Source organism: Periplaneta americana, chromosome 16, assembly GCF_040183065.1.
Source record: "Periplaneta americana isolate PAMFEO1 chromosome 16, P.americana_PAMFEO1_priV1, whole genome shotgun sequence".
Taxonomy (NCBI): domain Eukaryota; kingdom Metazoa; phylum Arthropoda; class Insecta; order Blattodea; family Blattidae; genus Periplaneta; species Periplaneta americana.
This window is the reverse complement of record NC_091132.1, coordinates 180,264,782-180,291,331: the sequence shown is the minus strand read 5'-3', so window position 1 is coordinate 180,291,331 and position 26,550 is coordinate 180,264,782. Positions and strand designations below refer to the sequence as shown.

The 26,550-nt window shown below is 35.5% G+C and overlaps 1 protein-coding gene across 4 annotated transcripts; it reads left to right on the top strand.

Annotated features, from left to right (window-relative positions):
- Window positions 1-5,018: 5,018 nt before the first annotated feature.
- LOC138692129 (zinc finger protein 285-like) lies at window positions 5,019-26,272 on the top strand. Of its 4 annotated transcripts, XM_069815109.1 has the most exons (9): window positions 5,019-5,187; window positions 5,877-6,017; window positions 9,204-9,344; window positions 12,525-12,665; window positions 15,849-15,989; window positions 17,938-18,075; window positions 18,856-18,923; window positions 24,148-24,641; window positions 24,930-26,272. In XM_069815109.1, the coding sequence occupies exons 1-9, from the start codon at window positions 5,149-5,151 to the stop codon at window positions 24,932-24,934; spliced, it is 1,308 nt and encodes a 435-aa protein (XP_069671210.1). In that variant the 5' UTR covers window positions 5,019-5,148; the 3' UTR covers window positions 24,935-26,272. The 4 variants fall into 4 exon arrangements, with proteins under 4 accessions (XP_069671210.1, XP_069671209.1, XP_069671211.1 ...); XM_069815108.1 differs by having other exon boundaries at window positions 5,020-5,187; window positions 24,148-26,271; XM_069815110.1 differs by lacking the exons at window positions 5,019-5,187; window positions 5,877-6,017 and adding an exon at window positions 8,349-8,514 and having other exon boundaries at window positions 24,148-26,270.
- Window positions 26,273-26,550: the final 278 nt, after the last annotated feature.

Sequence of the window (26,550 nt, the reverse complement as noted above, 5' to 3'; positions counted from 1 at the left end):
TACAGTCACTAATCGCGATCATCGACCTAATCGCGATCGGGTTTGTATTGTGTCACCGTCCCGATCGCGATCAGGAGCTACACCAGTTTCAAGAACAAGATAATCGCGCTGAGGCACGGCCCAGTGGACGAAAGTAACATTTTAGTAGACTTTGGTTTCGAATCACCTTGAATTATATTATTTAGGAAGTCGTGATAGCTCCTGCTGTGAAATTTTGTTACCCCTTCCATTGTATTATATGAAATAGAAACGAAAATGAATGGCTAGAAAATGAATTTGGCTACTATTAGACGCAGTGGAGAAATTTAATGCAGGTGTGAGAAAAGTACAAAGAAATATATTGACAAATGACAGACGAATTATTCATATTATATATATATATATATATATATATATATATATATATGTGTGTGTGTGTGTGTGTATATATATATATATATATATATATATATATATATATATAGAGAGAGAGAGAGAGAGCAATAGAAGGCTGTTGAAAGATGTTTCATTTCAATAAATAATGGATTACAAACTGGAACTGGTTTCTTTTTCAGATTTTCAATCTCAGTCTCCATTACGACGCTATCGTTGAGGTTAAGGTTGATTTTAAAAATGTTTTATTACAAAATAATATAAATTTTTGGCATTTTATAGGTTATAAAATCTCTTTTCAAAATAATAATAATAATAATAATAATAATAATAATAATAAATAAGAAATAAATTCCCATATTAAGCTGCAAGAAACAAAAAAAAAAAGGGGAGGGGAAAACAATGAACAAACATCAAAATAAAGTATGAACTTTAGGTGTTGTCCAGGAGGGAAACCGAGCCTCTACAGCCGAGGCTGCGCAGAAGTTTAGAGTAGGGACAAATTGAAGCTTGCGTCCGCCGCCATGCTTTGGGAGAAGTGCCGGCTAGCAGACGGCTGTACTGTACAATGCTGAATTTTTATATAGGCTATGTTTGGTGTCTCTTATAAATAAGACTGAATGGATAAATGAAAAAATTTTATTAACATTTAAAGCGACCACGTTATGGACATAATCAAGCTTAGTTACCGTTAGTTTGACATGAAACGGAAGAAGGCTGCAACAATTTGATACCGTAAACAAAGATGTTGTATAGTTATCTGACAACATATAAAGCGTTATAAATGCAAATGGATATTGTAGTAATAGTTCAGATGAAAAGAAAATTATTAATATTAATTATTACTAACAAAACACTGCCTGTATAAGGTATTACATTAGGCCTATACCGTAAACACACGTTTGCTTTGATATGGACGAGAAACGAACAATTATTATTTATCCGCTTCCATATCACATAATATAGGCCTACACCTGTAAAATAAAAACCCATATCTAATGTTTTAGTTTGAAATATAAATAGGGCTACCATGCATTAGCTTATTATCACAGCTGTAGTATGAAATAAACGTCAAATGCATGAATTAGTCATATAATAGAACTCAGGCTTAATGTACAGAACATCTTGCCTATTGATTTATTATTATTATTATTATTATTATTATTATTATTATTATTATTATTATTATTATTATTATTATTATTATTATTGACTCCGTTAAATGTCGTCCTACAACATTTTTATGTAAAGTCGTGTTGTACTGGTAACTTTAAGATGTGTGCTGACATCTGCTCTTTATGAAATACTTTCTTTTAGTTGATTATTTAACAACGCTGTATCAACTACTAGATTATGCCAAGGATTCGCCAAAGATTACCTGACATTCACCTTACTGTTGAGGATATCAGAAAAGACCCAACCAGGAAATCAGCCCAAGCGGTAATCGAACCCGCGCCCGAGCGCGACTCCGTATCGGCAGGCCTTAGCCCATTGAGCTACGCCAGTAGCTCTTTATGTACCTCTGCGGTCAGTTTAGCAAGTTTAAAATATGATTCACGGGATAAATCTGGGATCCAATTTCTAAAATACGTTCCTATAAGTGTAGAAAGATTGTACAAGTGTTCTATTGTTAGATCACATTGTTTTCACGCGATGTAAGTGTGGGTGGTAATATGCCATTGAAATGTCAACATCTCTATATAATCGCTCTTTCAATTAAGCGACATATTTCCATAATCTCAGATGATGATATGACAAGGCTCCCATTATTCTTTCGTTGAAAAAATAAATAAATAAAAGAGATTTTGTTTACTGCTGCTACGTACCATAAATTGAGTTTTTAGATTTATTACACCATATTTTGTTAATTATTTAACAACTAAGTCAGCAATGCATACAATCACATTTTCACAATATTCTGTCATTGAGAATGATGTAAGAATGAGGGAATTGCAGGTCAATATCTGCAGTTCAAAGTTCTAAAGAGTCATATCGTCTCTGATTTTCAAAACACTGAGGATTATTATTACAGTGCGTTAGGTGTTTGGAAAATGCCATTGGGTATATAGGAAATTTTTAGCGGACATCCCTCTCTTTGTAATATAATTTAAATAAATTATTTACGTATTTTCTAACGTATATAAAATAACACAAGTAAAAATATTCCATGTATTCGGTCATAGGAAATAGAAATAAACTAATAAGTCTATTTATGAGCAATATAAGGCGTTTATATTTAAAGCAATGCTTAATTACAGTATTTAGATTTATTTCTGTTATTTAATATTATACATTAGAAAATACGTAAATAAGTTTAGCTATATTACAGAGAAGAGCTATGTCCGCTAAGAAAACGCCTATATACCCAATGGTATTTTCTAAACTCCGAATACTTATAGAACTTTATGTTACCTATTTGAACTTTCCATAACTTTTACAACTTAAACTGTAGGGATTCATTTTAAAATTGAAATAATAATTATAATATGAATAATAATAATAATAATAATAATAATATGAATAATAATAATAATTATTATTATTATTCTCAAATATTTATTTGTGCTATTGAAGACAGAATTATCTCGAATACACAGAGAGAGTTGTGCCTAGGAACAGACTTCTTTTTAAGTCTACGTTTTTTTTTATTCTCTTGTTGCTGATCTAACAATTGCTTTGATACACATTGAACAATGGGTTTAATCCACTGCCTGCGGGATCGAATCTTATGGCTGCTAACATTGCCTGCTCAATCAACTCTTATGTGCGAGTAATGAAAAAAGTTATTTTGCCTCTAGATGGCAGATAGTGGCCACCGCTATTAACATTATCAGTATATGCAAAGCACCCTAAATAATTATTATTACGACGTCTTTAAATATAAAAAGAGACAAGGGGTTGGGAAAACGATGGGCCAGAGTGTTCGGATGCTTCATACCGTAAGGGTGAAACTTAACCGTTTTTCCCCCATTACTACATATGCTAGTGGATTGTGGTGATTTTCTAGTTTGCAGGTTGAATTTTGTGTTGCCTACTTCGTTTCCAATTTCGATACTGACAGATACTACAAATGGTAGTGATTTTGTAACTCGTATGTTGGCAACTGAGACAAATACCGACAATATCTGTCGGTACTGGAGTGCCATGCAATTAAATTTGTACCAGGTTTCTGAGCAGGTTACAGGAAGATAGTGAAATTTGAACTTATTAATAATTAATTAATATCATTATGAACATATGTTACAAAGTTTATAGTTGGCAGAACGTTTTAGGTAATTTTCGTCAGCTATGTTGGATTTTGCCCGTCTTCTAGGAAATTACCATATTAATACGTAATAGTTTTTTGTGTATAGCGTTGTGGTTATAATTCAAGACTATAGTCATGTAAGTTTTCGGAGTTAGTACTAATAATTTCATGTGGTCAAGCAAAATACAAACTTTTAGGTTAGATCTCGTGAGTCAATTGTTTTGTCAAACCAATGAATTTCGTATTGCCAGACAAAATACTTGACATGTTGATTCCTTTCCCCGTATAGTTTTCCTATGAAAATATGTTAAAAAAATATATAATTATTTAGAATAACCTTCCAACATAAAGTGCGGTAAGTAAATAATTCATTTAGTACACAGGATCGTGTGATATCTGGTAACAGTTGGCATCACTGTCATGACGGCAGTATTTGCTGTTCAGGAACTGTTCTTATGTGACTCTCACTATAAACCAATTGTAATCAATTAGATTTAGAGTCTGGCTGGGCGGAAGAGAAGGCCTACTGGCCTTAGCTCTGTCATAGAAGCCACTCGTGTGGCTCAGTCGGCTAGGTGTATGCCTGCCAATCCCGAGTTGCGCTCGGTCACGGGTTCGATTCACGCTTGGGTTGATTCCCTGGTTGGGTTTTTCCGAGGTTTTCCGGAACCATAATGTGAATGTTACGTAATCTGTGGCGAATCCTCGGCCTCATATCGCCAAATACCATCTCGCTATCACCAATCACATCGATGCTAGAAGTTTGCAAATTACGTCTATTGTCCATAAAATATTGTACGAAGCATTTAATAAGCAATGGTGAGTCCTTTAAATGTCCCAAATGTCAATGTCTTTTAAGTGTTCTGCGATGAATATATAGGGCAGAACAGCGCTCCGAGCGGCGGAATTGGCATTACGAGGGAACCACTTCAGACTCGTTTTTCAAGCTCTATGCGCCAGCTTGTGTAATCTCGTAAGCAACGGTCTAAATACAACGTCTTTGAGGGAAACAAACATATACGTATGTACATAGAGAAAATTCTTTCCTCTATGGTAATTCAGCTGTTGACCAGACGGGATGTAGTATGTCACCACATTTTCGGTAATCGCGATAAGTGCTAATCGCGATTACTACTGTAGTCTGTCACCAGTATTAGAAAGAGAGGAAGATTCACCTCAGGTGTGCCAGTAGTAAGGAAGGTACACGTCACGTTCTTTCAGCATTTCTCTACAGGTTTTGTGTGTCAGTTTATAATGTTGAGATGAAGCCCAAGGAAATTACAAAAGAAAAAGTTTATAATATAACATAATGTAATAATTTTGTATTATTAGTTTTACCATAGTAATTAAAATTAAAGTAATTGTTAGATATATTTTGTGTAATAATAGGGTCAGTGGTAGCCCAAACCCTTTAACCAGTATACGCCACTCAATGAGATCACTGGTGACTATTCAAGCGTCTTAGACCCGTCCGTCACGGTCCGTTTGATCCAGATTGTTGGCCATACATTTTTTAATCATAGCCTGGAATGGATTACAAAATAGAAGAGAATGAGGCTTCATCAGAGGTAAATAGGAAAGCTTTACTGTTTATCTTGTTTGTGTCTTTATCGAACAGTGGAGAAAAGCATACATTTCACACTTTATAATCAATTGAATAAATTCCTTGCTGTTGCTGTGATTTATATGGCGTCATCAATTGCTCTGGCTTTATGAAGTGTGCGTTGATTCTACTCCGCTCATGGGAAGAACCTTTCATACGAAGTTCAGCTAGTCTCTGTGACCGCTGTTCACCCTGCGTCATGATCGAGTAATGCAGAGCTACAATAATTATTAACTTAATCCGTCCCAAAACCGTGTGGAACTGCGATTCTGTTTGATACGTCCGTTTGAAACTCAGTTGAACATAGGATATCATGTGAGAGAGGTTTTGTTTTGCGTTATTATTTCTAAAACATAATTGTATTGAGGCCAGGTGCTTTTTGATGTCCTACAACAGTCATATTTTCTAATGCACTTGATCAGTATTTATGCAGTACATGCTACCACTTATTGACAAGTAATACTTCAACTTTAATTAAATATGCGAAAAAGGGTTAAAACTACATTGATTTGAGATCTGCTTCTGTTACTGACGTGCGCATTATGATTCACGTTAGCAATGACTGTCATGCACTACCAGATTGGTGGCTGTTACTGATCAAGTCATCTTTATAATAACTAATAATATGATACACGATGTTTTTATGTCCTGTAGGAAGGGAATTTATCGCATCTGCAAGTGACGGACATGAAGACAGAATGCGTGGACCCTAGTTACGATATCAAATCAGAGATAAAGGTTGAAAACACCACACCAGAGCCTATTAGCTTTCCTATGGTGAAAACAGAAGATGATGTAAGTGGTTCTCTATCAATATAAGCTACACATATATCAGTAACGCATTTGTAATTATGTCAGACATATTACCAGTCTAGACTCATGTTACCTATTTGAACTTTCCATAACTTTTACAACTTAAACTGTAGGGATTCATTTTAAAATTGAAATAATAATTATAATATGAATAATAATAATAATAATAATAATAATAATATGAATAATAATAATAATTATTATTATTATTCTCAAATATTTATTTGTGCTATTGAAGACAGAATTATCTCGAATACACAGAGAGAGTTGTGCCTAGGAACAGACTTCTTTTTAAGTCTACGTTTTTTTTTATTCTCTTGTTGCTGATCTAACAATTGCTTTGATACACATTGAACAATGGGTTTAATCCACTGCCTGCGGGATCGAATCTTATGGCTGCTAACATTGCCTGCTCAATCAACTCTTATGTGCGAGTAATGAAAAAAGTTATTTTGCCTCTAGATGGCAGATAGTGGCCACCGCTATTAACATTATCAGTATATGCAAAGCACCCTAAATAATTATTATTACGACGTCTTTAAATATAAAAAGAGACAAGGGGTTGGGAAAACGATGGGCCAGAGTGTTCGGATGCTTCATACCGTAAGGGTGAAACTTAACCGTTTTTCCCCCATTACTACATATGCTAGTGGATTGTGGTGATTTTCTAGTTTGCAGGTTGAATTTTGTGTTGCCTACTTCGTTTCCAATTTCGATACTGACAGATACTACAAATGGTAGTGATTTTGTAACTCGTATGTTGGCAACTGAGACAAATACCGACAATATCTATCGGTACTGGAGTGCCATGCAATTAAATTTGTACCAGGTTTCTGAGCAGGTTACAGGAAGATAGTGAAATTTGAACTTATTAATAATTAATTAATATCATTATGAACATATGTTACAAAGTTTATAGTTGGCAGAACGTTTTAGGTAATTTTCGTCAGCTATGTTGGATTTTGCCCGTCTTCTAGGAAATTACCATATTAATACGTAATAGTTTTTTGTGTATAGCGTTGTGGTTATAATTCAAGACTATAGTCATGTAAGTTTTCGGAGTTAGTACTAATAATTTCATGTGGTCAAGCAAAATACAAACTTTTAGGTTAGATCTCGTGAGTCAATTGTTTTGTCAAACCAATGAATTTCGTATTGCCAGACAAAATACTTGACATGTTGATTCCTTTCCCCGTATAGTTTTCCTATGAAAATATGTTAAAAAAATATATAATTATTTAGAATAACCTTCCAACATAAAGTGCGGTAAGTAAATAATTCATTTAGTACACAGGATCGTGTGATATCTGGTAACAGTTGGCATCACTGTCATGACGGCAGTATTTGCTGTTCAGGAACTGTTCTTATGTGACTCTCACTATAAACCAATTGTAATCAATTAGATTTAGAGTCTGGCTGGGCGGAAGAGAAGGCCTACTGGCCTTAGCTCTGTCATAGAAGCCACTCGTGTGGCTCAGTCGGCTAGGTGTATGCCTGCCAATCCCGAGTTGCGCTCGGTCACGGGTTCGATTCACGCTTGGGTTGATTCCCTGGTTGGGTTTTTCCGAGGTTTTCCGGAACCATAATGTGAATGTTACGTAATCTGTGGCGAATCCTCGGCCTCATATCGCCAAATACCATCTCGCTATCACCAATCACATCGATGCTAGAAGTTTGCAAATTACGTCTATTGTCCATAAAATATTGTACGAAGCATTTAATAAGCAATGGTGAGTCCTTTAAATGTCCCAAATGTCAATGTCTTTTAAGTGTTCTGCGATGAATATATAGGGCAGAACAGCGCTCCGAGCGGCGGAATTGGCATTACGAGGGAACCACTTCAGACTCGTTTTTCAAGCTCTATGCGCCAGCTTGTGTAATCTCGTAAGCAACGGTCTAAATACAACGTCTTTGAGGGAAACAAACATATACGTATGTACATAGAGAAAATTCTTTCCTCTATGGTAATTCAGCTGTTGACCAGACGGGATGTAGTATGTCACCACATTTTCGGTAATCGCGATAAGTGCTAATCGCGATTACTACTGTAGTCTGTCACCAGTATTAGAAAGAGAGGAAGATTCACCTCAGGTGTGCCAGTAGTAAGGAAGGTACACGTCACGTTCTTTCAGCATTTCTCTACAGGTTTTGTGTGTCAGTTTATAATGTTGAGATGAAGCCCAAGGAAATTACAAAAGAAAAAGTTTATAATATAACATAATGTAATAATTTTGTATTATTAGTTTTACCATAGTAATTAAAATTAAAGTAATTGTTAGATATATTTTGTGTAATAATAGGGTCAGTGGTAGCCCAAACCCTTTAACCAGTATACGCCACTCAATGAGATCACTGGTGACTATTCAAGCGTCTTAGACCCGTCCGTCACGGTCCGTTTGATCCAGATTGTTGGCCATACATTTTTTAATCATAGCCTGGAATGGATTACAAAATAGAAGAGAATGAGGCTTCATCAGAGGTAAATAGGAAAGCTTTACTGTTTATCTTGTTTGTGTCTTTATCGAACAGTGGAGAAAAGCATACATTTCACACTTTATAATCAATTGAATAAATTCCTTGCTGTTGCTGTGATTTATATGGCGTCATCAATTGCTCTGGCTTTATGAAGTGTGCGTTGATTCTACTCCGCTCATGGGAAGAACCTTTCATACGAAGTTCAGCTAGTCTCTGTGACCGCTGTTCACCCTGCGTCATGATCGAGTAATGCAGAGCTACAATAATTATTAACTTAATCCGTCCCAAAACCGTGTGGAACTGCGATTCTGTTTGATACGTCCGTTTGAAACTCAGTTGAACATAGGATATCATGTGAGAGAGGTTTTGTTTTGCGTTATTATTTCTAAAACATAATTGTATTGAGGCCAGGTGCTTTTTGATGTCCTACAACAGTCATATTTTCTAATGCACTTGATCAGTATTTATGCAGTACATGCTACCACTTATTGACAAGTAATACTTCAACTTTAATTAAATATGCGAAAAAGGGTTAAAACTACATTGATTTGAGATCTGCTTCTGTTACTGACGTGCGCATTATGATTCACGTTAGCAATGACTGTCATGCACTACCAGATTGGTGGCTGTTACTGATCAAGTCATCTTTATAATAACTAATAATATGATACACGATGTTTTTATGTCCTGTAGGAAGGGAATTTATCGCATCTGCAAGTGACGGACATGAAGACAGAATGCGTGGACCCTAGTTACGATATCAAATCAGAGATAAAGGTTGAAAACACCACACCAGAGCCTATTAGCTTTCCTATGGTGAAAACAGAAGATGATGTAAGTGGTTCTCTATCAATATAAGCTACACATATATCAGTAACGCATTTGTAATTATGTCAGACATATTACCAGTCTAGACTCATGTTACCTATTTGAACTTTCCATAACTTTTACAACTTAAACTGTAGGGATTCATTTTAAAATTGAAATAATAATTATAATATGAATAATAATAATAATAATAATAATATGAATAATAATAATAATTATTATTATTATTCTCAAATATTTATTTGTGCTATTGAAGACAGAATTATCTCGAATACACAGAGAGAGTTGTGCCTAGGAACAGACTTCTTTTTAAGTCTACGTTTTTTTTTATTCTCTTGTTGCTGATCTAACAATTGCTTTGATACACATTGAACAATGGGTTTAATCCACTGCCTGCGGGATCGAATCTTATGGCTGCTAACATTGCCTGCTCAATCAACTCTTATGTGCGAGTAATGAAAAAAGTTATTTTGCCTCTGGATGGCAGATAGTGGCCACCGCTATTAACATTATCAGTATATGCAAAGCACCCTAAATAATTATTATTACGACGTCTTTAAATATAAAAAGAGACAAGGGGTTGGGAAAACGATGGGCCAGAGTGTTCGGATGCTTCATACCGTAAGGGTGAAACTTAACCGTTTTTCCCCCATTACTACATATGCTAGTGGATTGTGGTGATTTTCTAGTTTGCAGGTTGAATTTTGTGTTGCCTACTTCGTTTCCAATTTCGATACTGACAGATACTACAAATGGTAGTGATTTTGTAACTCGTATGTTGGCAACTGAGACAAATACCGACAATATCTATCGGTACTGGAGTGCCATGCAATTAAATTTGTACCAGGTTTCTGAGCAGGTTACAGGAAGATAGTGAAATTTGAACTTATTAATAATTAATTAATATCATTATGAACATATGTTACAAAGTTTATAGTTGGCAGAACGTTTTAGGTAATTTTCGTCAGCTATGTTGGATTTTGCCCGTCTTCTAGGAAATTACCATATTAATACGTAATAGTTTTTTGTGTATAGCGTTGTGGTTATAATTCAAGACTATAGTCATGTAAGTTTTCGGAGTTAGTACTAATAATTTCATGTGGTCAAGCAAAATACAAACTTTTAGGTTAGATCTCGTGAGTCAATTGTTTTGTCAAACCAATGAATTTCGTATTGCCAGACAAAATACTTGACATGTTGATTCCTTTCCCCGTATAGTTTTCCTATGAAAATATGTTAAAAAAATATATAATTATTTAGAATAACCTTCCAACATAAAGTGCGGTAAGTAAATAATTCATTTAGTACACAGGATCGTGTGATATCTGGTAACAGTTGGCATCACTGTCATGACGGCAGTATTTGCTGTTCAGGAACTGTTCTTATGTGACTCTCACTATAAACCAATTGTAATCAATTAGATTTAGAGTCTGGCTGGGCGGAAGAGAAGGCCTACTGGCCTTAGCTCTGTCATAGAAGCCACTCGTGTGGCTCAGTCGGCTAGGTGTATGCCTGCCAATCCCGAGTTGCGCTCGGTCACGGGTTCGATTCACGCTTGGGTTGATTCCCTGGTTGGGTTTTTCCGAGGTTTTCCGGAACCATAATGTGAATGTTACGTAATCTGTGGCGAATCCTCGGCCTCATATCGCCAAATACCATCTCGCTATCACCAATCACATCGATGCTAGAAGTTTGCAAATTACGTCTATTGTCCATAAAATATTGTACGAAGCATTTAATAAGCAATGGTGAGTCCTTTAAATGTCCCAAATGTCAATGTCTTTTAAGTGTTCTGCGATGAATATATAGGGCAGAACAGCGCTCCGAGCGGCGGAATTGGCATTACGAGGGAACCACTTCAGACTCGTTTTTCAAGCTCTATGCGCCAGCTTGTGTAATCTCGTAAGCAACGGTCTAAATACAACGTCTTTGAGGGAAACAAACATATACGTATGTACATAGAGAAAATTCTTTCCTCTATGGTAATTCAGCTGTTGACCAGACGGGATGTAGTATGTCACCACATTTTCGGTAATCGCGATAAGTGCTAATCGCGATTACTACTGTAGTCTGTCACCAGTATTAGAAAGAGAGGAAGATTCACCTCAGGTGTGCCAGTAGTAAGGAAGGTACACGTCACGTTCTTTCAGCATTTCTCTACAGGTTTTGTGTGTCAGTTTATAATGTTGAGATGAAGCCCAAGGAAATTACAAAAGAAAAAGTTTATAATATAACATAATGTAATAATTTTGTATTATTAGTTTTACCATAGTAATTAAAATTAAAGTAATTGTTAGATATATTTTGTGTAATAATAGGGTCAGTGGTAGCCCAAACCCTTTAACCAGTATACGCCACTCAATGAGATCACTGGTGACTATTCAAGCGTCTTAGACCCGTCCGTCACGGTCCGTTTGATCCAGATTGTTGGCCATACATTTTTTAATCATAGCCTGGAATGGATTACAAAATAGAAGAGAATGAGGCTTCATCAGAGGTAAATAGGAAAGCTTTACTGTTTATCTTGTTTGTGTCTTTATCGAACAGTGGAGAAAAGCATACATTTCACACTTTATAATCAATTGAATAAATTCCTTGCTGTTGCTGTGATTTATATGGCGTCATCAATTGCTCTGGCTTTATGAAGTGTGCGTTGATTCTACTCCGCTCATGGGAAGAACCTTTCATACGAAGTTCAGCTAGTCTCTGTGACCGCTGTTCACCCTGCGTCATGATCGAGTAATGCAGAGCTACAATAATTATTAACTTAATCCGTCCCAAAACCGTGTGGAACTGCGATTCTGTTTGATACGTCCGTTTGAAACTCAGTTGAACATAGGATATCATGTGAGAGAGGTTTTGTTTTGCGTTATTATTTCTAAAACATAATTGTATTGAGGCCAGGTGCTTTTTGATGTCCTACAACAGTCATATTTTCTAATGCACTTGATCAGTATTTATGCAGTACATGCTACCACTTATTGACAAGTAATACTTCAACTTTAATTAAATATGCGAAAAAGGGTTAAAACTACATTGATTTGAGATCTGCTTCTGTTACTGACGTGCGCATTATGATTCACGTTAGCAATGACTGTCATGCACTACCAGATTGGTGGCTGTTACTGATCAAGTCATCTTTATAATAACTAATAATATGATACACGATGTTTTTATGTCCTGTAGGAAGGGAATTTATCGCATCTGCAAGTGACGGACATGAAGACAGAATGCGTGGACCCTAGTTACGATATCAAATCAGAGATAAAGGTTGAAAACACCACACCAGAGCCTATTAGCTTTCCTATGGTGAAAACAGAAGATGATGTAAGTGGTTCTCTATCAATATAAGCTACACATATATCAGTAACGCATTTGTAATTATGTCAGACATATTACCAGTCTAGACTCATGTTACCTATTTGAACTTTCCATAACTTTTACAACTTAAACTGTAGGGATTCATTTTAAAATTGAAATAATAATTATAATATGAATAATAATAATAATAATAATAATAATATGAATAATAATAATAATTATTATTATTATTCTCAAATATTTATTTGTGCTATTGAAGACAGAATTATCTCGAATACACAGAGAGAGTTGTGCCTAGGAACAGACTTCTTTTTAAGTCTACGTTTTTTTTTATTCTCTTGTTGCTGATCTAACAATTGCTTTGATACACATTGAACAATGGGTTTAATCCACTGCCTGCGGGATCGAATCTTATGGCTGCTAACATTGCCTGCTCAATCAACTCTTATGTGCGAGTAATGAAAAAAGTTATTTTGCCTCTGGATGGCAGATAGTGGCCACCGCTATTAACATTATCAGTATATGCAAAGCACCCTAAATAATTATTATTACGACGTCTTTAAATATAAAAAGAGACAAGGGGTTGGGAAAACGATGGGCCAGAGTGTTCGGATGCTTCATACCGTAAGGGTGAAACTTAACCGTTTTTCCCCCATTACTACATATGCTAGTGGATTGTGGTGATTTTCTAGTTTGCAGGTTGAATTTTGTGTTGCCTACTTCGTTTCCAATTTCGATACTGACAGATACTACAAATGGTAGTGATTTTGTAACTCGTATGTTGGCAACTGAGACAAATACCGACAATATCTGTCGGTACTGGAGTGCCATGCAATTAAATTTGTACCAGGTTTCTGAGCAGGTTACAGGAAGATAGTGAAATTTGAACTTATTAATAATTAATTAATATCATTATGAACATATGTTACAAAGTTTATAGTTGGCAGAACGTTTTAGGTAATTTTCGTCAGCTATGTTGGATTTTGCCCGTCTTCTAGGAAATTACCATATTAATACGTAATAGTTTTTTGTGTATAGCGTTGTGGTTATAATTCAAGACTATAGTCATGTAAGTTTTCGGAGTTAGTACTAATAATTTCATGTGGTCAAGCAAAATACAAACTTTTAGGTTAGATCTCGTGAGTCAATTGTTTTGTCAAACCAATGAATTTCGTATTGCCAGACAAAATACTTGACATGTTGATTCCTTTCCCCGTATAGTTTTCCTATGAAAATATGTTAAAAAAATATATAATTATTTAGAATAACCTTCCAACATAAAGTGCGGTAAGTAAATAATTCATTTAGTACACAGGATCGTGTGATATCTGGTAACAGTTGGCATCACTGTCATGACGGCAGTATTTGCTGTTCAGGAACTGTTCTTATGTGACTCTCACTATAAACCAATTGTAATCAATTAGATTTAGAGTCTGGCTGGGCGGAAGAGAAGGCCTACTGGCCTTAGCTCTGTCATAGAAGCCACTCGTGTGGCTCAGTCGGCTAGGTGTATGCCTGCCAATCCCGAGTTGCGCTCGGTCACGGGTTCGATTCACGCTTGGGTTGATTCCCTGGTTGGGTTTTTCCGAGGTTTTCCGGAACCATAATGTGAATGTTACGTAATCTGTGGCGAATCCTCGGCCTCATATCGCCAAATACCATCTCGCTATCACCAATCACATCGATGCTAGAAGTTTGCAAATTACGTCTATTGTCCATAAAATATTGTACGAAGCATTTAATAAGCAATGGTGAGTCCTTTAAATGTCCCAAATGTCAATGTCTTTTAAGTGTTCTGCGATGAATATATAGGGCAGAACAGCGCTCCGAGCGGCGGAATTGGCATTACGAGGGAACCACTTCAGACTCGTTTTTCAAGCTCTATGCGCCAGCTTGTGTAATCTCGTAAGCAACGGTCTAAATACAACGTCTTTGAGGGAAACAAACATATACGTATGTACATAGAGAAAATTCTTTCTTCTATGGTAATTCAGCTGTTGACCAGACGGGATGTAGTATGTCACCACATTTTCGGTAATCGCGATAAGTGCTAATCGCGATTACTACTGTAGTCTGTCACCAGTATTAGAAAGAGAGGAAGATTCACCTCAGGTGTGCCAGTAGTAAGGAAGGTACACGTCACGTTCTTTCAGCATTTCTCTACAGGTTTTGTGTGTCAGTTTATAATGTTGAGATGAAGCCCAAGGAAATTACAAAAGAAAAAGTTTATAATATAACATAATGTAATAATTTTGTATTATTAGTTTTACCATAGTAATTAAAATTAAAGTAATTGTTAGATATATTTTGTGTAATAATAGGGTCAGTGGTAGCCCAAACCCTTTAACCAGTATACGCCACTCAATGAGATCACTGGTGACTATTCAAGCGTCTTAGACCCGTCCGTCACGGTCCGTTTGATCCAGATTGTTGGCCATACATTTTTTAATCATAGCCTGGAATGGATTACAAAATAGAAGAGAATGAGGCTTCATCAGAGGTAAATAGGAAAGCTTTACTGTTTATCTTGTTTGTGTCTTTATCGAACAGTGGAGAAAAGCATACATTTCACACTTTATAATCAATTGAATAAATTCCTTGCTGTTGCTGTGATTTATATGGCGTCATCAATTGCTCTGGCTTTATGAAGTGTGCGTTGATTCTACTCCGCTCATGGGAAGAACCTTTCATACGAAGTTCAGCTAGTCTCTGTGACCGCTGTTCACCCTGCGTCATGATCGAGTAATGCAGAGCTACAATAATTATTAACTTAATCCGTCCCAAAACCGTGTGGAACTGCGATTCTGTTTGATACGTCCGTTTGAAACTCAGTTGAACATAGGATATCATGTGAGAGAGGTTTTGTTTTGCGTTATTATTTCTAAAACATAATTGTATTGAGGCCAGGTGCTTTTTGATGTCCTACAACAGTCATATTTTCTAATGCACTTGATCAGTATTTATGCAGTACATGCTACCACTTATTGACAAGTAATACTTCAACTTTAATTAAATATGCGAAAAAGGGTTAAAACTACATTGATTTGAGATCTGCTTCTGTTACTGACGTGCGCATTATGATTCACGTTAGCAATGACTGTCATGCACTACCAGATTGGTGGCTGTTACTGATCAAGTCATCTTTATAATAACTAATAATATGATACACGATGTTTTTATGTCCTGTAGGAAGGGAATTTATCGCATCTGCAAGTGACGGACATGAAGACAGAATGCGTGGACCCTAGTTACGATATCAAATCAGAGATAAAGGTTGAAAACACCACACCAGAGCCTATTAGCTTTCCTATGGTGAAAACAGAAGATGATGTAAGTGGTTCTCTATCAATATAAGCTACACATATATCAGTAACGCATTTGTAATTATGTCAGACATATTACCAGTCTAGACTCATGTTACCTATTTGAACTTTCCATAACTTTTACAACTTAAACTGTAGGGATTCATTTTAAAATTGAAATAATAATTATAATATGAATAATAATAATAATAATAATAATATGAATAATAATAATAATTATTATTATTATTCTCAAATATTTATTTGTGCTATTGAAGACAGAATTATCTCGAATACACAGAGAGAGTTGTGCCTAGGAACAGACTTCTTTTTAAGTCTACGTTTTTTTTTATTCTCTTGTTGCTGATCTAACAATTGCTTTGATACACATTGAACAATGGGTTTAATCCACTGCCTGCGGGATCGAATCTTATGGCTGCTAACATTGCCTGCTCAATCAACTCTTATGTGCGAGTAATGAAAAAAGTTATTTTGCCTCTAGATGGCAGATAGTGGCCACCGCTATTAACATTATCAGTATATGCAAAGCACCCTAAATAATTATTATTACGACGTCTTTAAATATAAAAAGAGACAAGGGGTTGGGAAAACGATGGGCCAGAGTGTTCGGATGCTTCATACCGTAAGGGTGAAACTTAACCGTTTTTCCCCCATTACTACATATGCTAGTGGATTGTGGTGATTTTCTAGTTTGCAGGTTGAATTTTGTGTTGCCTACTTCGTTTCCAATTTCGATACTGACAGATACTACAAATGGTAGTGATTTTGTAACTCGTATGTTGGCAACTGAGACAAATACCGACAATATCTGTCGGTACTGGAGTGCCATGCAATTAAATTTGTACCAGGTTTCTGAGCAGGTTACAGGAAGATAGTGAAATTTGAACTTATTAATAATTAATTAATATCATTATGAACATATGTTACAAAGTTTATAGTTGGCAGAACGTTTTAGGTAATTTTCGTCAGCTATGTTGGATTTTGCCCGTCTTCTAGGAAATTACCATATTAATACGTAATAGTTTTTTGTGTATAGCGTTGTGGTTATAATTCAAGACTATAGTCATGTAAGTTTTCGGAGTTAGTACTAATAATTTCATGTGGTCAAGCAAAATACAAACTTTTAGGTTAGATCTCGTGAGTCAATTGTTTTGTCAAACCAATGAATTTCGTATTGCCAGACAAAATACTTGACATGTTGATTCCTTTCCCCGTATAGTTTTCCTATGAAAATATGTTAAAAAAATATATAATTATTTAGAATAACCTTCCAACATAAAGTGCGGTAAGTAAATAATTCATTTAGTACACAGGATCGTGTGATATCTGGTAACAGTTGGCATCACTGTCATGACGGCAGTATTTGCTGTTCAGGAACTGTTCTTATGTGACTCTCACTATAAACCAATTGTAATCAATTAGATTTAGAGTCTGGCTGGGCGGAAGAGAAGGCCTACTGGCCTTAGCTCTGTCATAGAAGCCACTCGTGTGGCTCAGTCGGCTAGGTGTATGCCTGCCAATCCCGAGTTGCGCTCGGTCACGGGTTCGATTCACGCTTGGGTTGATTCCCTGGTTGGGTTTTTCCGAGGTTTTCCGGAACCATAATGTGAATGTTACGTAATCTGTGGCGAATCCTCGGCCTCATATCGCCAAATACCATCTCGCTATCACCAATCACATCGATGCTAAATAATCTAGTTTTTCTTGCAGCTTCGTTAAATAAATCAAGTAAATACTGTGAATTTATTGAAACTTCACTTGAAAAATGTTATTGCATGGATTATATACATTTTGATATGACTGGTGACTATATTGGTCATAGTGTAAGGCACGTGCTATAGGTTGTGAATCATTCTGAGGCATATGAACACATAGGGAGCAGCCTGTAACAGTATAGGTCGTGTTCTAACATCCTGTGATAAATTGTTAATTTAAAATATCTCTCTGTGCTGTAGGAACGGAATCTTGGGGATCAGCATGTGACTGGTATAAAGGAGGAATATGAGGACCAGACCCAAGATCTCACAACTGAGATAAAATTTGAGGATGATCCGGTGCCAATTTCGTTCCCAGTGTTGAAACATGAACCTGAGGTGAGTGCAACACAAGGAATGCAATGTGTACTTTCAGTGTTTATCTTGTATTTTGTTTCTGTTCTCAACGTCTTTTGTGAAATTGCGTTCTTCCATTCATCATATTAACATTCCCCAGTATGTTGACTCATAAATAATAAAATTCAGTCCACACCTGTGGAGCAACGGTCAGTGCGTCTGGCCTCGAAACCAGGTGGCCCGGGTTCGTATCTCGGTCGGCGCAAGTTACCTTGTTAAGGTTTTTTTCCCGGGGTTTTCCGTCAACTCAATACGAACAAATGCTGGGTAACTTTTGGTGCTGGACTCCGGACTCATTTTACCGGCATTATCACCTTCATGTCATTCAGACGCTGTATAACCTGAGATGTTGATACAGCGTCGTAAAATAATCCAATCAAATAAAAGTAATGTAAAATTGAAAATATTATATTCAATATTTTAATGCATACAGATATACCTCAGTGATTTGTATTTTATAGTATTCTCATTTCCTCCTAAAACCCTCGAAATTACCCTCCAGCTTGGTAACAACAGATTATATGAGTGTGCCACAGCATTTTAAACTACTGGTACACCTTTAGTGTGCCACACGTTGAAAAACGCTGTTCTACAACGAAAAGCTGTGCCCCATGAAATATCTTCCGCAAGATTTGTCTTTTATTGGCTAAAATTCTACTAGGCCTATTGAGACTTAAATGTAGTTGTGTGGAAACTAAAATCAACGCGCTTTAGTAATGTAAATTGAGCTATCTTTTTGTTTTATTTGCTCTGTATTTGTAGGACAGTGACTTCAATGAGGAGCCAAGGGTGGAAGTCACGACAGAGGACAACGAGGTTTTCTCCGAAAGGTGAGTGTGGTGTGCGAGTCTTCACGTAGAGTTGATTGTGTTTGAAGTGTCTGTTAGCTTGACTGTCCAGAAGTAGCTTCAGAAGAACTGTCTGTCTGAATCATCCAGCAATAATCAGTTATCACAATCACACTCCACTTCGCTTGATGTCTGGTTTCCATAAGTACTGTTCAAACATTTCTTCATATTCTTCATTAAAAGTGCTTTGATTTTCAACAAAATAATTTAGATGGACAAGCATACACTCATATTTAAGCCTAGGGACTTTAAACTCTTCAACTGAATTTCTACAGTTTCTTTATAATTGAGGACATCAACCGAATAAGGGCGTATACAGCAAAATGTAGTTCTGATTTAAACTGATTTCAATGTTTGTAATCTGTCAGGTTCATCATGGTTGCGTCGAAAATATTTTTCATTACTGTTAAATTGTTTCGAGGATATTTAAAATAAAATTGTTGAAACATAACAGCAAATAGTATGTTCTGCTATTATTGAATAAATATAATATGAAACTTTGTATACGCCCTTTTTCCGGCGACAATATGTTTTTGTACTGTTTTTTTAATTATTCTCATGTTCTAGGTGTCTAACTTTGCATGAAAATTAATTATATATGGGAACATCTCGTACTTTATTAAATAATTTTGTCTTAAAAAGTAAAATAAAATCAATTCAACAAAATAAAATATACATTTACCATAACATACTAAATAAAAATATTGTATAATTACACAAGTAGGCCTACAAAATGACATTGCATTTTTAGTTTATGGGTTTCATGTCTTTGTCTTTTTCTTCTTTATACATCATCACTTATGTTGCTAGAGTCATCTTCACCATTGTATGATGATGTCCGGACTTTATTCAGCATTGTGTTCAGCCAACTTTGGCCACCTTCATCTAAAAACTGTAAGAGATCTCTTCAGTTCTCTGCCTTGGATGGTTTCAAAGACACTGGGTTCATTTGTGTTGGACTCATGAAAGTTTCAGCTGCGACACTTCCATTCCCGTCTTCCAAATCTTGAAGGAAACAAATGATGCAGATTATGAGGTTCAAGCTGAAAATACCCCTGATGTAGTATATTGTAGTTGTTTGTACTTTTGCATCATGATTGTATGAGGACGATTAAAGTGTGTACCGTTTAATCATTGAGGATGTCAGGGGAAAAGAGTTTATTCTGAACTGTTGTTAATCGTTTTTCTGAAATTTGCAATAGACTCAATAGAAAGTTTTAACAACATCAATTTTTTTACCTCCATTACAGATAACACTATCTTTCCAAACATTATCCCTATTCTTGAAAGACTGAAGCTTCTTAGTTTTTAGATTCACTCTTTCAAGGCAAGGAGTAATAAAATGATATTGTTCTAATTTCGAATCCATGTCCCAAAAGCGTTTAAAATTAGAGAGTTGATCGTCCTTTGAAATTCCATGTGTACACATTTTCATACATCATCTTTTTACAGGTGTAAATGACTTCTCTTCCATTTCCTTGCCTGTACAAGTTATGTATGACTTGCCACTGTTTCTATTTATTTTCCTTTCTTCTTTTTTCCCATATTTTCGATCATGATTCACTGCTGCATCTGACAACCTGAAGTAGGCCTAAACATCAAATACTAGTCTACTACAGTACGGCTTGCAACAGCAGCGTGTGAGTGCCGCTGTAGTTAACTCGTTCAACGTAAACACGTAACATTGTGTCCTGTGTTACGTATTGAATCTAGTCTTACGAAAATTTACTACAGTGCACTATACGCATTCAACTATCTAATCGGAAAACGGGCGTATAAGGGTATATGCCGTTATTCGAGTGAAGTCCTCAATTGAAGTCTTTGTAATTCCCAAGGAAATTATGTACTGCCATTTTGAGTTCATTCCAAGAGTTTCTCTGTGATCCGCTCATCACGTTTAGGAAGCCATTATGTAATATTAATTTGTGTATTTACTTACTTATTCATTTATTAATCTGTTCGTTCGTTCATGCATCCTGGTGCAGTTAAGGGCATCGGTCTTTCACATTCACACCCCCAGAATTGCAACTACAATGATACATACAGTGGTTCTTCAACAATGTTTCGCCAGGTTCTGATTTCTTTCTGTTTGGCCACTGTTTCCCCCTCCACTGTGTAGACCTAGTCCTTCTATCCCTCTCACACAAGAAACTTGTTGGTGTTGTTATTAATGCAGAGTTCCTAGCAATAATGCCATTAACTCCCCAGCTGTCCAGTGTTTCGCACACATAGTGAGTGTAGAATAGTGCTTTCACGAAATGAGCACAGCAACTTATGATTTTCAAGTTACAAGATAGCTGCATGCTTCTCTGTAAAAGACTGCATAGAACTGTATGTCTACTCAGCTCTCAGGCGCAAAATTGTTACTGTAAGTGAAGTATTGTAGTTGTAGTGGCATCACAATCATATAAATGAAACAATTTATATTTTTATTACCTGAGATACGTCATGCACAATAATAAACAGCAGTTAAAAACTGTAATGAATTTAGAAAAATTCTACAAAAGACAGACAAGTAAGACACAGACAATATTTAAAAACGGAAATATGTGTGATATAAAATTGAAGCATTCAGCCGAACAACGGTCTATGTTAGAATTTATAAAAATTGAGTTTTTAATGGTATAATCCTCTGTATAGTCTTACACAGCTGTCACAAATATTGTTTTTCAATATCTGTATCAGAGGCGCTTCTACACGAGTTACAACCATGATTTTCTTGGCTGGAACAACGGTCTATGTCACTAGTCACTTCTAGCGTATCAAGTTGTTTACATCGTATCGGGAGCTATTGCATGGGAGTTTGTTCTCTTTACGAATGCTGGGTGCTTGAACTCTGTGTATCAGGTTTCGGTTGATCTATTACGTAAAATGGACGATGGAAAAACAGTGATGAAATTGACGAACTAAATAAATCTAAAGAAATAAAAAGGATCCAGACAAATTGATATTAGTAAATGGAAAATGTGTCACCAAAATCATCCTTGTTGGCGTAGTTGGTACAGCACTAGCCTTCAATCCCCAAGGTTGCGGGTTCGATCCCGGGCTAGGTCGATTGCATTTAAAGTGCATTTAAAAGAACTCCTGTGGGACACTGTCGACGCCGATATAACCTCGGCAGATGCGAGCGTCGTTAAATAAAGCAATTTTGCGACATAAAAGTCTCTGAGACATAGTGTTGGGATGCATACTGAATATTCGGGACAGGGATTCAAACTCCATCTCCAAACAGTTTCCCAACTGTCGTATTTAATTTTCTTTATTCATTTGTTATTGTTACAACTTTCATTAATTTAATGGTGTCCCTACAATGCAATACTGCAGTTATTTTCTAGTATCGCTGCTTTCATTTGATCAATATTGTATGTTTATTCATAGTATGACATTGAGTGTAACTTTAGTAAATTACATGGCGTTAATTCATATTAATATATAACATTTAAAACTCAATGTCATAATCGAATTGTTCATACTTTAACCTTTTTATTGATTTAGTATATTTCGTAATATTGTGATTGTATAAAACTGTTTATTGTGTGTGTTCCCCAGTAGCATTTTTGTGAAGTTAAATCTATTTTTCAACTTCTGCGATGTGTAATATGTCGTTCAGTAACATACATTCGTGTACCTTGCTTAGTGTACAAAACATATTCATGGAATAACAATCTATGTTGAAGTTGAATAGTAAATTTATGAGCGGAATTACGATGTAACATATTTGTTTCTCTTGCACAGTTAGCACATTGTAACATAGACCATTATTCGGCCCAACGTTTCAGTTATGATTTTATGACTATTTTTTTTTTATAAATTAGCAGCACTTCACGTCAAATCATATATCCTATTCTTCTAGGCGAAAGTAGTACGTATTGTAGTTGAATTATATCGTCATGAAACACTGGAAACAAGACCAATATACTGGTACGTAAATACATGCACAAACAGAACAACTTTTTATTTTATTAATTGTCTGTTGCAAATGGAATGTGTACTTACAATGTTAAAACACATTTTCTTGTATTACAAGAGTTCATTCTTCTTACTTGAAGGACTTGCTGCAAAAGGTTAAAATTTAACTATTATTTTTAGGTAGAACATTCTCTATACCACCAGGTCATATTACATTAGCAGCTGCAGTCCTTAAAGTGAACATAATTTATTATCTGTCAGTCGACTCTTAAATTAAGATGTGTTAAGTTTCATGGAAGTGTAGAACTTATTATAAATATACGTACTATCGAACATTGATATTATTTCCAAAACAAATTTTTACATTATTATTTAAAATAAGAAGTAAAAATTGAAGTAACTGAGGATATTGTGGTGAAGCCTTCAATGCACTTCATTCTTTAGCTTGAGGTCGAATAATGCATTGCATTAAATTTGTACTTCCCCATGACGTCTAGCATAAGACTGCAAGTAGGAGAAGGATATCAGGGGTGGTAGGGTTTGAGCACGTGGTGTCCTGGAACGAAATTGAAGAACAACACGTAAGAGGACTTGATGGCGTCGCTGTGTTAGGAAAGTGATAGACATCGCTGTAAATGATTCTCATGTACCTTCCTGAAGATTGCACACTGGACAAATTGGCGAAGGCATAATTCCAATTTACTTGAAGTGTTTGTAGCTAGCACTCTTGCTAGTATTTCTACACAAAATATAAAAATGAATGGATTTGTTACTAGTTTAACGTTTGCAAGACAATAAATACCAAGTTCGAGATAATGCCAATCAGATTTTCTGATGATGACGTTTACTGCGAAATGGAATAAGCTATGTTCCACTGCAGGTTTTGTAATTGTAAAGTGAGAAAATTAATAACTGCAAAGATTTTAGACATCATAAGAATAAAAGATAGAAAAAGTTATAGCACATGTGTAATCTCGAATTTCGAAACAATCGAATAAAATAGCGTGCATGAGTCGAAAAAGAGTAAAGCAAAGTTAGGTGAATGTGGACAGAGAGGCTCATTAAAAATGAAAGTTAACTGAGAGTTGACTAAAGTTGTGTAATCCTTATTATGTTTATTGTACGGGGGAAGTCCAAATTGTTTAGTCACTTCCGTCACCATTACTCATAAATTAATTACAAGCATGTATCTCTAATCGTAATGTACCACCTCATGAAATAGGGTTGTTAGGATTCCACTATTCAATAATGGATTGTATACTTGTAACTATTTTATAGACTGATATATTTACTTCAGGATTACAGCTAGGAATGAGAGGACTGCATCAACAGAATTGGCCAGTCTTGCTCTTGAAGAGAACGAGAATCCTACGAAGTCGGGTTCCTCGGGAAAACTTGTGCCGACTCATGAAAGTTTGCACACGGTGGAAAAGCGTTTCAAGTGTGATGTTTGTGGGAGGTGTTTCTTGAAGTTGAGTGGTTTAAAAACACACAAACTAGTGCATACCGGTGAGAAGCCTTTCAAATGTGATGTTTGTGGTAAGTGTTACTCACAAACGAGCCACCTAAAAACGCATGTACGTGTGCACTCTGGGGAGAAACCTTTCAAATGTTATGTTTGTGGTAAATGTTACTCACAAACAGGTCACCTAAAAACGCATGAACGTGTGCACTCTGGCGAGAAACCTTTTAAGTGTAATGTTTGTGGTAAATGTTTCTCGCAGTCGGCTATTCTTAAAGTCCATGAACGTGTCCACTCTGGCGAGAAACCTTTCAAATGTGATCTTTGTGGTAAGTGTTTCTCAAAGTCGAGTGCCCTAAACGTTCATGAACGTATTCACACTGGTCAGAAAACCTTCAAATGTGATGTTTGTGGTAAGTGTTTCTGGCACTCATGTAGCCTAAAAGTTCATAAACGTCTTAAAAGCCATTAATAGCTATAGGCGAGAAGCCTTTCAAGTCCGACCTTTCTGAAAAATGATTCCTTTTTTTTTTTTTTTAAATATGTTTTCATATATACTGATGAAAAGGTTTGGTAGTGCGATGTTTTGTGGAACGTGTGTTTTCTCTGTCTTGCAGGATAAAACAGTTAGGTCCATAATAAACCTGGACGGAAAACGACAACGAGAACGGAATTGCTGTTAAAATACATTGTGCAAAGAACGTGACAGTTCACTTACTCTTTTCTCATAAGTCTATTTTCTCGTCGTATATTTTGCAGGAAGGGTGCATGTTTAACCATCGTGTCTAACTTGCTCAGAAATTGAATAGAATCACTTTCAGTATTATGCTGTATTTATCTAACCAGATTACCACTAGAACTGCCTTCGTAAGAAATTCTGTGTAAACATTTTGTATCAGTTTAACCTGTGTTTGAAGATCTCTTTTCAGAACATGGGAGGACTGATAGTAAGAGGAATAATAATAAAGTTAATGAAATTTGGTGATGATATGGCGTTGTTACCAGATGAGGAGATGATACTAAGGGATATCAGCATGTAGTTAATTATACAGTATGGACACTTCGCATCGATACTTTGATGTGGCACGACTGATTTCAATGATCCTCAAACTAGTTTGAGCGTGGGATTCTCCTTTCTTCGTGGATTTGTCACTGACATCGCACCAGCTAGCATTCGAAACAGCAGTAATATAACACATACAACTAATATATCTAGATACATTATGCACTGAAATAAAATAAATTGGGCGGATGAAATAATAAATCCGTCATTAACTGTAAAATGTAGAAACTAGAGTTCCTTTACAATGAGAGTTGAGACGTTGACCCCAACAACAATAAAAATATGTAGTCATTTGACTGTGCTGAAAATAGAAGAACACAGAACTCCTGTAAGCAATACAAGCATATACCTATATTATATTGTATACAAATATTAAGTGAATTTGATACATAATTCTATAAAGTACTAGCCGTACCCATGCGCTTTGCTGCACCTGTTAGAAATAAATATAAAGTATTTACATAATTAAAATAGGACGTTTGATCCAGGGAACATTCGTGTTTGATAGAAGGATAAATTGTTTAATATGTTACTCATTTTAAATTGTATTTTAATAATTAAAATGCAAACATTTAGGTCCAGAGAGCACTCATTTGGTGCAATGACAATTCCTTTAACATGTTTCTTAATTTTTATTACATGCAACCATAGTTTAATGAAGGTTGACATCATTTAGATTTAATGTGTATATATATATTTTTTTTATTTTTTTTTTATTTATATTTATTTTACTTGTTATAGGTTTCCATTGAATTATGGTAATAACTTAATTTTAACCCTTGTTTTCTTCGTATTCAGTAAATGGCGCTTGGCCCACTATGGTTCTGAACCCTTCAAATAACTTAAATGATATTATATAATATTACATATTATATTATATCATATTATATTATATTATATCATATTATATTATATTATATTATATTATATTATATTATATTATATTATATTATATTATATTATATTATATTATATTACCTGTCCTCGATTCACTCAGAAGTTACTGTATTACCATTATAGCATTATGTCCATCAAGAGAAACTACACTTTCCAAAGGTGAAATAATAATTGATTATACAAATCGGCTATTTTAGCGTCCGATATTACAACATACAAACACAGAAACATACTCTTTAGGCTATGTTTAATTTCTTTCGATTGTTGTTGTGCAAGGC